Genomic DNA, 16,538 nt, shown 5'->3' with positions numbered 1-16,538 from the left:
GCACACTGTAATTGTAATTTAGTCTTATCAATTTCAGTTGTATTGTTATGTGAATTATAATAAACATAAAGAAACTAACCTAGTGATTAAACTTTTATAATTTTAATAATCTTTAATTGCACTAATTATTCAATCATAATTAATCAAATGATATAAATTGCAAATCATTGATTACTTGTTTGCATTTTAACTTCTTCTTTAATCCCTTTAACACATAAGAAAATCACACATTGAGATTTGTTTGACAAATCTTTTCAAATTTGTACCTTAAAATAAAAAAAAGTGTGGATTTAATCAAAGAATCAAAAGGCTTTTGATGTTTACCCTTTGATCTAAGGTTCTAGACAAGACTTTAATGTATACATTAAAAATATTAAAAGCTAGTAATACAGGAGAACATTAAAAATTAATAGAAGTTTATCCAACATGAATGCCAATAAAGTTTTTTTGTTGTTTTTTTCATTCATCATTCAAAAATATTTGTAACTGAAATTGCAGTCCTTCTAAGTATTCTGACTTTCAGCTGGAGGAGAAGTAATGTAGGGGTCAGTGTAGTACTTCACCTAAGTACAAATAATTGTTCTGTAGGGGTCAGTGTAGTACTTCACCTAAGTACAAATAATTGTTCTGTAAGGGTCAGTGTAGTACTTCACCTAAGTACAAATAATTGTTCTGTAGGGGTCAGTGTAGTACTTCACCTAAGTACAAATAATTGTTACGTAGGAGTCAGTGTAGTACTTTACCTAAGTACAAATACCCATAATGTAAAGTATCAATACCCATTTGCAAATACATATACAACACGGAAAGCAAAGTTAAAAATATTGACTTTCCTACAAACATGAGTATTATGTAATTCCAATATACTTCCTAAAGATCATTTTTACCTTAGATTTTTTCAGCTTATGATGATAATATTGAGGAGGGATTCAGGATTTTGTGCTACATTGAGTTTTAGCTATAAAAAAATTCTATATAACCTTTTTTATTTAGTTAAATTTCATATGTCACATTAATAATGTAAATAGTGGGCACCTTTAGTTGCAAATTACACAGAAGTTGTTTATTGTCAACACCTTTCACACCTGCTGACAGCATTCTTTACCTAGTGTAAAGTTTGAGGAGCATGTTTTGCATACCAGTTAGTATGCATATTCATACTTTACAAGGCATTATGGTTCTCAGCCAATCAGATAAGCACTTTCCTTTTCTCAATTTACATAATACACCCCACAACAGATTATAACCAATCAAGGATAATCTCCTAATTTGCATATTGCCACATGAATACATTGGCCAATCAATAAAAATTACTCAATTTTAATTGTTTTTAATACAAGCACTCAATTTCCAACACCTATAAATAAAAGAAAAATGGAAGTATAAATCAATTAATCAAGTGCGTTTGAACTATTGTCACATTCTGTGTTCTGTATTATTACTACTGCCGGATTTTATAATATTCTTGGACTCTGTTCTTGAACTTGTAACACTTTAGTGAACAGTTTATTAAATGAAATAGTGTACCTAACATTTATAAGTGATATATATTATATACTATGAGAATGGCAGCAGTGTCTAGGCAGTCTCGGAAGAAGGGCACCTTCATGAAAGGTATGTTAAATAGTTAGTTAACAACTCCATTTTTCTGACAAAAAAATCTAACATTACCAAATCATAAAAAGAAAGGGTTGTTTTACATGAAAATTGATCGATCAGCTTATAAAACATGTATATAACAATTTACTGTCAATTTATTTATTATCAATTTACTGATATACCCACTGAATTCCAGAAATGGACTGCATAATGGAGTCGCACTTTTGGACACCTTTGAAAAAGTGGTTGAACATTTTTCTGCATTTTAATGCAGTTGCAATAATCGGTTTCCTAGACAGCGAACTTAGTTCTCTATAACCAAAATACCATGCACAGGCTAGGGAACTGGAATTTTATTTCTGTGCATAATGCTGCCGAAATCCACTTTGTTTCTTGGTAAGTGTCATGCATAATATTATCTTAATTAATTTTACCATGCCCTAGCTTGCATTTATCTGCTTTTACTGTCTCCAAAAGTGTACTTGCCGCATACTGTGTCTGCCATATTGGAATGATATAAACTAGTACGAATGAATGCGTGAAAACTATACTTTGCCGATTTTAAATGTTATTTGATTTAAACATGTATGTTTAAATATAAAATAATATCGATTTGTATTTGCGTCATTACATGTTTATAGATGTACAAACTGATTTAAATGCCATTAAAACATCAAGCAGGTTCTTTGATCAAACAGCGTTACGTGCGAACATGTGACCCTTTACTTCCGTTTTTTCAAAAGTTATCAGATCTATATATTTCTTCGGCGGATCCACACCGCTTAATTGTTATCAATTATCCCGAGCTCGCTTCATCTATCACAACTCTCTGATCTAAATCATTTTCAATGATAGGGATATCATGAACATTTGTTATCATATTTGTTAAAATCTGCATTGACAGCCAAAATTACAGTTACCTCCCTTTGTCCATCTTGTTTTGAAATAAATGAATTTTTTAAGTTACAGGCACTTTAATTGATTTAGTAATGAATAGGATAATAGGAAAATTTGAAACTGAATTTAAACAGTATTTTTCCAATAACTGTTTCTGTCAGCTGTAGTGTACGTGATTCTAGTGAGAATTGAAATCTGTGATAACCACTCATTATCATGCTTTTTATTAAGGTAGGCCCTGCGATCCCACAAAATCTGCTGACTCTTTAAAAACTATTGCTGTTAAACCCAGCTCTGATACAACAAAGGAATTAGAACTGGACATGTCATGTTTGTGTTTGGTGTCATACTCTTAACAAATTTAAACGTTTTACACTGATAATGAAGACGGTCCTGAACATGTCTTGCAGTTTTTGGGTGCCTTCAGACTATGGTTTGGTGCTTATTTGTTAACAACATTGGAAACTGACTTCTGACCTACTCTTGCAATGGCTGCTCTTATGATATTTGGGTCTGTTTGCGTTTACTCTTCACCTGGCAATGAATTACCACGAGCAGGTTTCCTATTATTTCGTACACTACCTAGATATTCTATAACAAATTTTCAGTTCTAGACAACCTTCCACTTCCATGATAATGCAAACCAGACACTGGTAACTGGATACATGTAACATTCTTATTTACATTTGAAATTGCCCGTGCACCTATAATCTGACTTAATTACCAGGTAAAGTTCTAATTGGTTCAATTAAAGACAATCCTTCAAAACCTTGACCCTTTATCTTTACCTTGGCAACACTCACCGATTGTGGTGGTATGCTTGCTCTGTTTACAAGTCTGGTCAAACTGGATTTTTGTGGGGAAGAAAACATTTTTGCAACAACTAAGCCACCCTGAATTTCTAAAACATCATTCCCAAAGTCAACCCATGCCTTTTGATCTTTTAAGAAATCGAGTCCCAATATAACTGACTGGTTTAATTTCTTTAATACATAAAATGTCTGAGTCAATGTAAGCCTGCAAACTGTCATGGAAATTGCAATTTTACCAATTATAGGCATAGGTGTCCCATCTACCGATTCAGGATTTTTAATATCAGAGCTTCTCTCACTTTTTTGATACATATCATATGTCAAACAAGAAATTGAAGCTCCACTATCAACCATAGCTGCTACCGAAAATTTTCCGAATCTTCCATCAATAAGAGTTTTTTCATCCCTGATTTTGTAAGTTTTAACAATTTTGACATTTTTGTGTTCTTGCTATGCCCATCTCCCAATTTTTGTGAGACAGGTGCGAATCCCTATTTATTCTTACATTTTCTAGCAACATGACCCTGCCAATCACAATTAAAACACTTGGCATTCTTAAATCTACATTTAAAAGGCATATGAAAGAACCTACCACTGTTCACATGGGGGTCTTCTTTCGGTAATTTCCAGTCTTGAATTGGCCATCTTGTGTGCATTTGCCTTGCCACGATTTTTTCAAAGGTCTTCTTTTTTGGTGATCGGGTGGTTTTGTCGATACAGAAGCTATGGATTCCTTCTCCATGATGTCGTCCACCATTTTAGCATATTTTTAATACCAATGTAAATTCCAATTTTTTGTTCACAATTTTCTTCATGCATATGACATTGTTTTTCTTGAACACATCTTTTCATATTATTGTCACAGTGAAGTACTGATTCAATGTTGTGCCTTGTTCTGTCACTAAATTGTATATGGTCTTTCTAGATGGGTAAAACCGTCGATTTGCTTGACTTATTTCACTGGCACTAGCTATAGAAAAAGATATACTTTTTAATTCTCTTATCAATTTCATTAACATTCTTTTACCCTGATTCTTCACCATCATCTTGTTTACAGCAAACACTGTTTTAGTATTTATCTTGAGCTTTGGGTACACACATTTCATACTGGAAATATTCCTGAGGTTGAATTTTCTTTTTTCTGGGTATACTTACTTGTGTTGCTGTCATCCCTTTCTTGAGATGTGAGATCATCAAGAACTGATTCATCATGTGGCTCGTCAACCTCTTGGTTAGTACATTTGGTTGACTCATTATGTAGCCTGTCAACATCTTTGTCATGTGGACAGTCAGACGAAGGTCTAAAATAAACATTAGCATTTGGATGCCTATAAAACCAAGTTAAACATAACATCTTTAATTTAAATTGATCATCTTTGATGTACCTTAATAAGTTTATAGTGTTGTAAACTATGTTGTATATGGTCTTTCTGGATGGGTAAAACCGTCAATTTGTTTGACTTATTTCACTGGCACTGGCTATAGAAGTGACATACTCCTTAATACACTTATTAATTTCATCAATATTCAAATCACCCACTTTTTAGAGTAATCACTTGTTCGTTTGACAAAAAAATTTTCTGTTACTTTTACCAGAAGTGACAAATTTGAAGAAAGTCTCCTTCTCTTTGGAATGCTCCATGATGGTGATGCTTCTAGTGTTACATGAGGTGTTGAGGTTGGTTTCTGGTGTTTTCTTAGATGCCAAGTTGGATGATTTCTGCAATAAAGTATGCAGTTGTCATTATCATCGAATAAGAAACGAAAGAAGGAAATGTGCATCAGAAAAATAAATGCAAGAAATAAATACAAAAAATATAATGGATAACATACCATGATAACAGTGATAAAATCAAATCTATATACAAAATAAAAAATCATCTTCAAATTTATTGTTCACAATTTTCTTAATGCACATGACACATTTTTTCTTGAACATATTTTTCATGTTACCATTGTCATTCGCAAGTACTGATTCACTGTTGTGTCGTGTTCCCAAACTCCACAGTCATCGCTAAATTCCACACACAAACTTGTACTTGCACTGTAATGTGCAATCACATAGACTTTTACTCGCATGGAATTGTATAACAAGATATTTCTATTTCACAAATAGTGGCTATCACCTACGTTTGACAAAAATCACCATTTTTTTCTTATGAATGTCAATTGATTCCTTAGCACTGTTTACAGTGTGAGACTTCTCACTTTCATAATTATTGCTGGTATCAGTTTCTAAAGCTAGAACATGATCATCATCAATATCTTTTTCAAATTCTTTGACACAGTCTGTTTCATTCAAACATTTAAAATGGTTTGACATTTGCATTTCTGTTTCTTCTGCCACAAGTGACAAATTGAAAGAAAGTCTTCTCTATGGTACACTCCCATGATGGTGATGCAATAAACTCTTCATGAAAACAGCATTCACTTGAGAATAGCTATGATATAATTAATATAATATAATTATGTAAACTATAGTTTAATTATACAAGTGATAATAATTCATTTTCAACGTTTATAGGTGATTTATTCATTTCTGTCCTAAACTGTTTTCAAGGAGGGTTATTACTTTTTCCTTTAGTTTAGTAATCACTTTCAGCGATTTCAGTTTTCTTTTAATTTCTCCATCAGTCATTTTATTCTGCAATTATTCTGTTTCCTATTCATATTTTTTGTTTGTCTCAGTAATTTCAGTGACTGTTTTCCTAAATAGTTTGGTTCCAATACAAATTGTTCTTTTAAACATAATCATTCTTTGTTCTTTCGTATCGATTGTCTATTGACAATTCTATTCTATAGATGGTTCTCAATTCATCAAAAATCTGGTCTTTGTTGTTGATTCGTTTTTGGTGAATCTGCTCGCCTTTCAATTTTTCAACTCCCTGACCTGTGAACTTATGATTACCACCATATTTTTGTACTAACTCAGAAATCTGGTATGGTGAACAGTGCATAAATGGTGTTATCCTTCCATATCTAAGTTGTCTTGTTTCAAGACTTTGAAAACGTACCATCCATAACTGATGTTTTTTTTTAACAATTCCTGTTTTGTTAAAATGTCTGCCCTTTCTGCTATATTTCTGAATTTCTTCAATTTCTTTTATCAGATTTACAGTATCATCATGTGTATCAATATTAACAATAAACATTAACTTAACTAAAGTATTGTCGGTAGTGTTTTGAATAGCTTTTTGTAGTCACCTCAATGTAAAGTGCTGAGAGTCATTTTTGTCTGTCCACATTTGTCTGTTAACACCAAAGTCTGATTAATAAGCCTCAACAGGTAGTCTACAGCCAAAGCCTTGCTGTCCAATAGATTACAATCAATTTTTTGCACATCATTTTATAACAAGTGCAATTTGTCAGGTATTATTTCTTATGGTTCGATTTAAACCAAAGACATTTCCTTGCTGCCAGTATCAGTTTTCATTTTAAAGTGTCATTGATAAAAAATGGCTGACAACAGATATGTCTTTCCTGTTTCTACAAAACACCACAGGCATGCATAATCAGATGTTGAACCAGTGAGTCTCATACAGATTAGAATAAATTTCATGTCTCCATTGAAAAATATATAATGTATGTTTATAAGTCTTTCAACTGCAATCGATTATTTATTGAATTCTAAGACTGAGGTATGCTTATAGCTACATAACTTTCATTAAATTTAACAACTCAGTCGTCCTCATATTTGCTGTAGACGTACAGCCCACTTGGCCTGGAAATAACTTAGTAAAACTATGAACAACAACTCTCTTAGTTTCTGCTTTTTGTAATTATTTAAGGATGCATATGCTATGGTATTATCTACAGGTAATGTACAGTTTTTCCTGTGTCTAATGAATACTTGACAGAGTTAGTCCGAATGAATCTGAAAACCAAACAGCCTTTTCAGCATGTAGTTGCTGTGCTTTATTCTTAACTGAAACACTGTCATCGTTTCCTGGCTGGCGGCATTCTTTTTTTTCCGTAGTGTTTTGAAGTTTTTTCATATATTGTGGCAACTGCTCGTTTACTGTCTATTATTCAGTATGATCAGCCATTTTGTATCCTGGATTGATTCTGTGCGAAATAAATGATATGGGTGTGTTTGGTCTATGTTGGGTATGTGTTGGCTGTGTGTTGGGTTTGTGTTTGGTGTGTATTGAGTGTGTGTTGACTTATTATCTTTTATTTCAGGTCAGGTGAAGTTGTCAGCATACATGAACTATGGTCTCCTCACAGTTCACATGATCCAGGCTCGTCATCTCAGCTCGGCACGGAACCAACAACTAAACACTTTCGTCATGATCTCTCTGATCCCTGAAGACACCGACGTGACCCCCACACGTTGTAGAACAGCTACTTTCACTGACAGCACATGTCCATCATACAACGAGAAGTTTTCTTTGTAAGTTGTCTTCATTTTCAGTTTGCAGCAAGCTTTAAGACATTGCTATTTTGACTTCATTTGTTGACAGAGCCTTCAAGAACTTCTATTTCTGTACGAAATTTGACAAGTATTTTCCTTTGTATAATACATCCTGGAAATTCTGTTGCACCTTTTTATTATTCATCTCTTTAAAACCTTTAGAATGATGTATAACTAAATGGTTCTTGAAAAAAAAGAAAGTATTTTTTGACAAACTGTAGAGTAATATAAATAATTTCTACATTATTATATTCATTTGAATTCTACTGTCCAAGCATTTTTGCTTCAGGATGGTGCTAACCCTCCATTGTGTATAACTGATTAGGGTATATGGGATATTGTCAAATCTAAGTAGAGGAAGATCCATAACTCTACCTTGAATACTTACAATAACTTTTGAATGGTACTTAAAGAAACTTTAAATATGATGATGGCTGGCTGGCAGTAGCAATAAATTGAAGTGCAGAATACAAGAACCATAGTGTTTAGTACAGAATTTATCTCCACACTGCACTGTCTTAGTAAGCATTATTATGGCTTGTCATTGGTAAATAGTATTTCATTGCATAATTCCATAGAAGGAAGCCAAAAATGAGCATATTTGTAAATACCTAGCTATATGATTTGACAAACAGATGCAACCAAAGATGGAGAATTGTAAAACTTGCTTACATGGTAAAACCTTCAGTGCCATAAATCATCTGTGATGAAAATTTTCTTTATTACAGTGAGGTGGGTGATGATGATGCTCACAGGCGTCTCTTGTTGACTGTCTACCACAGAGACTGTTTTGGGTAAGTAGTGATGTGGTTTTGGATTATGTATACCTCAAAAAGCCTGGTAGGAATTAGCCGAGGCTTTGGAATACTGGTCTGATTCTATATTGACTAAGCTAACATGCAGGCCATCTACAAATCTTCCTCTAAAAGTCTGAAACCATGATTTACTTACTCCAGACTTGGAAAAATGTTCTCTTAACATGTTGAAATGCTCAGTTGCATCAGTGTTCCTTGGCTGGTTACAGCATACTGTTTATAGTATCATGAAGTTGCTACTGTTTACAGTATCATGAAGTTGCTACTGTTTACAGTATCACGAAGTTGCTACTGTTTACAGTAACACGAAGTTGCTACTGTTTACAGTAACACGAAGTTGCTACTGTTTACAGTATCACGAAGTTGCTACTGTTTACAGTATCACGAAGTTGCTACTGTTTACAGTATCACGAAGTTGCTACAGTTCAAAGTATCATGAAGTTGCTACTGTTTATAGTAACACGAAGTTGCTACTGTTTACAGTATCACGAAGTTGCTACTGTTTACAGTAACACGAAGTTGCTACTGTTTACAGTAACACGAAGTTGCTACTGTTTACAGTATCACGAAGTTGCTACTGTTTACAGTATCACGAAGTTGCTACTGTTTACAGTATCAAGAAGTTGCTACTGTTTACAGTATCAAGAAGTTGCTATAATACAACATGGGATTGTTTCTGACTAAAAAACAAAATAAGCTTTATAAACTCTTAGAATCTGTGTTATTCAAGGAATTCCTTGAACAGGTATTGAAAACGACAAAAATCCGTCAGTGGCTTCATGTCATGTTTATTGGAAAGTTGTTTATCAAATATCAAGATATCAAAATTTAATATGCAGCAGTGATTTGATTGTTCTAACATATTATTTGGGTCTTTATTTAATTTATTTGCATTGCAGTATCCATGTGTCCCTTGGCTGTACGTCATTTGGTATTCGTAACCTCCAGGAGGGGAACCGTGAGGTCAGTGGTTGGTATCACCTTCTTACAGACAGTGTTGGTCGCAATAAGCATCTACGTGTCACCATCAAGGACAGGCCTTCAGTTCCTGTGATGCAGAGCCGAGAACCACGCCAGATACCAGCCGTCAACGGAGATGTACCAGATCTTCAGCATCTTGAGTTAACTATCTACCGGTCCCAGTACGGTGGTTTTGGTTTCACAGTCGTTGACTCCTGTCCAGTGAAGATTGGTCGAGTTGATGGGTCGTCTAACGCTCAGGAAGCTGGTCTTCAGAAGGGTGATCTTGTTATCCGTGTCAATGGTCAGAATGTGTCCAGGTCAACGTCAGTCAGTGTGGCAAGGTGCATAAAGTAAGTGAAAAGAGAAATTGTTTTTTCTTCCACTAAAATCTCTAAAGCAAAAAATAATTGCAGACTTCAACAATAATTATTGTAAAGATTTTGCCAGGTGTTTGAAAAACCGCGGGGTCCATAAATTTGAACCCATAATAAAAATCAGATTATGCAGAAACATATATGTTTTACCAACTGTTAAGGACCTTGTTGCTAATGCTGATGATGTTGATGATGAATGTGACTGTCCCTTTCCACAACTTTTTTTCGTTTATTTGAATCTGTCACTTTTAATACATTTTGTGCTATTTGCTTTTATGCATTTTTTCTCTATTTTTACTATTCACTCATGCATTTTCTGCTGCAGGAAGTCCAATAGTAGAGTGCAGCTAGAAGTTCAGCGCCCGGGTCACTACACCACTCCCACACCACTCCGAACCTCCGCAGTCAAGTCAAGTAGCGAAGAGTCTGGTAACACCTCAGTCCAGGAGTTCACGATTTGCGACGACAGAACAGCTCTACTGAACTCTGCCACTGTAAGCTTTAAACCATTCCGTATGCTTCACAAGCTTAGATCGAAATCTTGTTTCAGCCTCTCTACAAGACCAGTGAGAATTTAGAACTAAAGCTAAAATGTGTAAAATGATACAATATAAATGATAAAATATGTTACATGTGATAACTTTGTTGGACTGAAATGTGCAGGTCTAAAGTGTGAACATAACTAAAAGAACAGAAATAGTAAATGAGAATATTTTTGAAAAGACTAAATACTTTTGTCAGTCATAGTTCTTAAAACATTTGAAATATTATATGGACTATAATTAATTGTGCAATGTGATATTAAATATTTTAATATGATTATTCTATATAATGTTGCTTGTAACAGACTTATGCAGACAGGCCTTAAAAATATTATTTTGCTTTGAAAAATGATGGTATGTTGATTCTGCAAAGTTTATTTATAATAAACAACTTGAAATAGTATTCTTTGTTGTCTTTAAACTCAAAAGGTCAACAAAGGCAAGGCCTGTCTTCAAATGTCTGTCTGCAAACTATTCATTTATTCTGTCAATCATAATGGAAATTTATTTATAATTGCAGAGTGTAGACACACGCAGGCAGGCCGCTCTTCACCGTTTGTTGTGCCTTGAAGAGAACTTTGTTGACTTTATGAACACTGGAATCCAGAAGTTTTCTCGCCCACTTCGTCACTGTGTCCTCACCAGTACCCAGCATGCAACACTCTTCCAGAACATCGAAAAGGTAAGCTATAAATTACTTCACACACTTTTATTTAAAAGCATTCAGGAAAAAGACAACTTGCATTAACATAGAGACTGTACCAAGCAACAAGAAATCATTTAAAAGTATTAACTGAAAATAATTATCATTAGAAATAGTAAGAAGAGTTGAAAACTTAATGCTTCATACATTTTCGCTTTTAAGATGCAATATTAGGAGTCCAGTTCAAGGAGTTGGGAGCATCTTATAAGCATGTACTACTATACAAGGAAATTAAATGAAAAAGAAACCCCAGACTGCATGTCCGATGTTGGGGTGTGTCTTATAAGCGAGTGCGTCTTATAAGCGAAAATGTACAAAATGCATCTGAAGACTGCTAAACATCTACAACTGCTCCTTTCTCATGTAACTAACTAGACAGTATAGTTTCTGTTGACACAACATTAGTCTTTGGTGAAATTATTCAGTAAGCAAAATGATAAACTTATGGCCTTTTTTGCTGTACATAAACGTTATATTTCTGTTGTCTACAGATTGTGTGTATGAGCCAGTACCAGGTACATCAGATTCTCGACAACCTCCCATCCTACACTCCCTCTGACAACGATGATACAGACAACTCCTTTGTTGGTGAGAGTGACCTTACGTCTGCTGTTGCCATGATCTACCTCTCTAAGGTAAGAAGAATTATATTTTTACTGATTTCATCAAGGCACTTTATTCATAAATATAATTTATTTGCTGAACAATAAACTGTTATCTGTTGTAAAATTTTTTCCATTTATACAGCAGTTCTTTAATAAGCATTCAATTAAGCTTAGTAACTTGAAAGAAAACTTAGGAAATGATCAAACTGCTTTTCTTCCTTCAGCTGCCAGTGATCTGTGGTGCCTACATGACGTACAGCCAGGGTTTATCTCGTACCGCTTCTTTGCTTGGTTCCCTGGAGAAGAACGACCAGTTCTGTGGTTTCCTGCTCAACGTGTCGAGAGAAGGGAAGGAACTCAGTCTGTGTGATTTCATCAACCGTCCGTTGGCTCACATGCAGGATCTGTGTGGTCTACTCCAGATTGTCTGTGACACTACCATGCCTCACTCCGAGGAACGGGCCATGCTCTCTGATATTCTCTTAGGTAAGTCCATAAACATTAAACATCAGAATCATAGCAGATATATAACATAGTTGCATTCATGTGCAATGTCTAAATTACAATTATTACAGAAGGTTCACAATTGGAAATGATATACTCTGAATTCTCCATAATATTATATAACATTCTATTAACCATGATATATTTGACTCATTAAAGTGTATATTCAAAATCGTAATAAATTGTGTTCATAAAACATTTTCAATCTCAGCTGAGTTTGATTTTGGAACTTTATATTTGTCATTTATATCTAAAAAGTATGTTTTAATTTCTAAACTTTAAAAATTTCTAAAGTTAATAACTATTTTCAAGTGGCTATTCAATACTGATGGTCAGTCTCAGTTGGAATTCAACCTTGTAAATTGATATCAAAATTTCAAACTCAGCTGAGACATAATTAAATAATAAGTTTAAGGCAGTGTAAATTTTCTGAACACTGACTAGTAACATTTTGTTAAGCATTCTCCTTTCTTAACAAATTTTCATGTTTTTGCTTTATAATTTCAGGCCTACAGTCAGTGGTTGACCAGATATCACACACAGCCACTGTTACCAGCAGTTTTCAAACCAGAATCCAGAACGTATGCCATCTCAGCATCCCCTCTCAGCGCCGTGTACCACTGATGGGATCCTTGGTCCTGAAACGTTCGTCTTCTGAGAGGTCGTCATCCAGCGGGTTTGGAAGTGGATCTTCCCAGCAGTCCGACATTCCCTTATGTACGTCAGAGACAGAGATCGTGTTCTGTGATCATAATATCTTTCTTAGCACACTTGTATGAACTTATGTTTGGATAGTGTGTTGACGATACTATCTAATTATAGACAGTCCTAGACATTTGCTTTTAAAAATATGGATTTATAGTGCTATAGATACTAAAGTGATTTGTTATTGATTTTTGTTGATGTTGTTACAGAAACTGTTATTTGTTTTAATTTATTGAACATATCTGTATATGAAGTGCTATGAATATAAATATGTAAATTATTTCTTGTTATTTCTCCTGTCTAAGCTACATTCAAAAACTTTTCGTGCCTATGTTTTCCTTTTTATCTAACTATTTCACTTTCAAAAGATATTTTACTTTGCTACCCTGTTTCTGTCATTGTCTATCTATCTGTGCTTTGTAAATATTGTATGTTTGTTCTCTCTGACAGTGATGAATAAATTATTTCATGAATACTGATTGCCTTCTTCCATTTATTTAGCATTTTTATAGTTTTAGACAGATAACAAGAATCTGTATGACACTATAGATTTTATGTCTAAAAGGGCCATAACTCTGTTAAAAATCACTCCATCAAAAAGTCCATAATATATGCACAACAAGGCTTCAAAAAAATCAATCCTACGAATTTTCACTCCAATCCCAACAACAGAATAGGAAAAGTAGTTTGTTTTAAAACTTTATTTCTAAATATCAAAGGGCCATAAGTCTGTATCATCAAGTGTAACTTTTAATATAATATTATGAACAAGGCTTCGTACACATCAAGTTTTATTCAAATCCCACCAATGTTATAACAACAGCTGTCAAAGGAGTCAGCCAATTCTGATGCTGGATAGTGAAGGAAGCTGGAGCTATCACTGGAGTATGTAATGACTCCAATGCAAACAACAGTTTAAGTCATAGTCAAATGTATGTAGTATAACATCAGTCAACAGTCTGTAACTAAGAATAAAAATAAATATTCATTGAATATTTCTGCAAGAGTAATGGACCATTGTGTGAGTGTCATACCATGTTCCTAATATTGTGTATCAACTGTTTCAAGTTTGAATTAAATCCATTTAGTTAAGAAACAATTTATAGCAAAAGAGTGTTTAAAACTATTTATGCACGGTGGGCAGTTGTACGTTGGGCGTAATAATTTCACGAGGGCTGTGCCCTTGTGAAATTATTTGTATAAATAGTGTTAAAACACAGTTTTGGTATAAATTATTTTGATTCTAATATGCCCTTAATCTAAAACAGTAGAAAAAATATAGTAGCACTCTTTCTTGGACGCAACAAAAGCATTGACGTCACCGCACGTTAACGTGACATCATTCTAGCGTAAGAGTGTTTTAACAGAGAAAAGCATATTAGAATAATAAATAAGATACAGCATAAATTCATCACAGCTTTAGCCTGAAAGTAAACCTGACCAAAAAAGGGGGCATAAATCATAAAATATTAGTGCCTATATATATTGGTGAATTATGGACCATGTGTTATACATATGCTGTAGGTGATGATATTGAACAATTTACTTTCAAGCTGAATCAAATTCATTTCCTAAAAACAGAGTTGAAAGTGCATCAAAACTTTAACCTGATAGTTGTAAGTAAAAGGGTGTATAATTCATGAAATACTGGTGTGAGAGGTATTGAGTTTCAAGGAAATCCATCAAGTCATACCAAAGATAAAGTGAGAGTGCGTCAAAACTTAGTGTAGAAGTGGACACCGACTTGTACACAGACACATACTTGAGGGTGAGTAGGACATTTCACCATATAATCTGTACAGTTGAGCTGAAACAAATTTTATTTGAAAATTAGTACTGAAGGGCCATATGAAATTTTTATGAATATAAATATTGAAACAACAATGTTGTAACAGATGAAATGACAGATGGATGAAAAAGCAGTCATACACTTCCTTGATTTTTTTTTCAGCAGAACAATTTATGTAAAATATTTCATACAAAAAATGTCAACTAAGATGCAGTTACAATACTATTGCTCAGCAATAAAAGACCCCTACCAGATAGGGCACTTACGGTATCATAATTTTCTGTCATACAAACCACATTTTTCTATACTGAAAGTAAACTAAAGGACCTGAATGCTCCAGTCTATAAACCAAGTTCCATTGAAAAAATTAAATGTGCCCCAACTTCCTGTCACTGCACAGCTATATGTTACTTGCTGACAATGCAATATCCCAAAGAAAACCACAGGTGCACAACTTCACATGCTTAATAATATTCCTATATGCACGGCTACTAAACGCTAGCGCCACCACCAAATTGTGGTGATAAGGAAAAGAGCTGTTGACATTTCCGTGGTGCAGCTATCGCCCGTTTCTACTTGTAAACACGTGAGTAAAAGTTATATTTTATCTTATATTTTCATTGATAATTTTTTTTTCGAAAATCGGAGAATGTAGTTCCGTGTAACAACACTTTTACAACAGGTTGGCTGTGATTTCATTAAAATATTATGCAAATTGTGGTGCCAGGAGCTTTTCTCCCGAATTTGACAGTGGCATATTTTCATATCGGCCAGTATTCGAACACCATTCCGATGATAAGACACACTGTAAGAACATACCTGAGCATGCAAATGGTGTAGAATTGAATTACACGTATTCACATACACCAAAGAATCACGAAAAACACAGTAAAAAGTTAAAATACGACTGTTTTTGAAAGTGGTGGCGCTATCACTCAAGTGGTGGCGCTATACAGTAGTGGTGGCACTGTTGTATATGATTATTGGCTGATATATTCAATTTTAATATATGAAAATGTCTGACTGCAAGCCACGGAAATTTCTACAATAATCGATGTTATCAACCTATCCCATACTACACCTAAATTACGTTACTCAACAAAATACATGTAGTAACCCCTACATGATCGCGAAATAATCTACATATATATGGATTCAGACTGTACATCTAGGCTCTATTGATCAATCATATTTAATCGATTGGAATTGAAAATGTACTGTACTCACTTTTCAGAAACAATTGTGAAAGTAAGGTCTTTTGTTTACAATGACATGCAAACGACGTATAAAAACAAAGGGAAGTAACTTTCAGAATCTTAATAAAACAAATAAATTCTACACTATCTTCAGATTATTTCCTGGACACAAATCTTTGTTTGAAATAAAAGTATTGCTACTATTTTTCATGACCTGAATTTAAAGTACACTTACGTTTGTATTTAGGTAGAATATTTAAAGGTTAGAAATAATTCTACATTAACATTTTAAACAAAGGAAAATATTTACTTTGACTACAAGAATCCCAAGGGTCTGTGAGCATTTTGTTCTTTTTTTTTTTCTTGGATTGAGAATGTTCATAAAGGTAAATAAACTATGATCGTGTTTTTCTTTCTTTAATAACATAATTCCGTGCAGAAAAATTATCTGTTAGAGAATGTTGGTGTTTGTTTTGTTCCGGATGCGTCAGCAGTTCGTATTACTGAATGCCGTAACAGCGCCACCACTACTGTATAGCGCCATCACTAGAGTTATAGCGCCACCACTTTTAAAAATCCTGGTATATTTCTTCTAACCCGAGATTCTGTTATTCATGGTG

General features: G+C 34.0%; 2 protein-coding genes across 5 annotated transcripts in view; one reads left to right on the top strand and one right to left on the bottom strand.

The window, feature by feature from the left end:
- Positions 1–16,538, bottom strand: part of LOC123547611 (uncharacterized) — a 107,348-nt gene that overhangs the window by 20,714 nt on the left and 70,096 nt on the right. For 3 of the 4 annotated variants that reach the window (XM_053551901.1, XM_053551900.1, XM_045334861.2), the window contains exon 3: positions 3,901–5,028. The exons of the other annotated variant lie outside the window; for it this stretch is intronic. In XM_053551901.1, the coding sequence (XP_053407876.1) occupies positions 3,901–3,964 (64 nt within the window). In that variant the 5' untranslated portion in view covers positions 3,965–5,028. The remainder of the gene's footprint in view (positions 1–3,900; positions 5,029–16,538) is intronic. 4 annotated transcript variants of the gene reach the window in all.
- Positions 6,690–13,136, top strand: LOC123547608 (uncharacterized). The gene is made up of 8 exons (XM_045334858.2): positions 6,690–7,701; positions 8,451–8,516; positions 9,437–9,850; positions 10,200–10,368; positions 10,937–11,098; positions 11,611–11,754; positions 11,949–12,210; positions 12,736–13,136. The coding sequence occupies exons 1-8, from the start codon at positions 7,514–7,516 to the stop codon at positions 13,005–13,007; spliced, it is 1,677 nt and encodes a 558-aa protein (XP_045190793.2). The 5' UTR covers positions 6,690–7,513; the 3' UTR covers positions 13,008–13,136.

Source organism: Mercenaria mercenaria, chromosome 9 (genome assembly GCF_021730395.1).
Source record: "Mercenaria mercenaria strain notata chromosome 9, MADL_Memer_1, whole genome shotgun sequence".
Taxonomy (NCBI): domain Eukaryota; kingdom Metazoa; phylum Mollusca; class Bivalvia; order Venerida; family Veneridae; genus Mercenaria; species Mercenaria mercenaria.
The sequence above is the reverse complement of the archived record's forward strand: the minus strand, read 5'-3'. Positions and strand labels throughout refer to the sequence as shown.

Bases quoted from the DNA above. Each gene is read 5' to 3' on its own strand.
- LOC123547608 (XM_045334858.2), top strand. From the start codon at position 7,514: ATGAACTATGGTCTCCTCACAGTTCACATGATCCAGGCTCGTCATCTC. The intron at 8,517-9,436 runs GTAAGTAGTGAT...TTTGCATTGCAG, and splicing joins TACCACAGAGACTGTTTTGG to TATCCATGTGTCCCTTGGCT. The intron at 11,755-11,948 runs GTAAGAAGAATT...TTCTTCCTTCAG, and splicing joins CCATGATCTACCTCTCTAAG to CTGCCAGTGATCTGTGGTGC.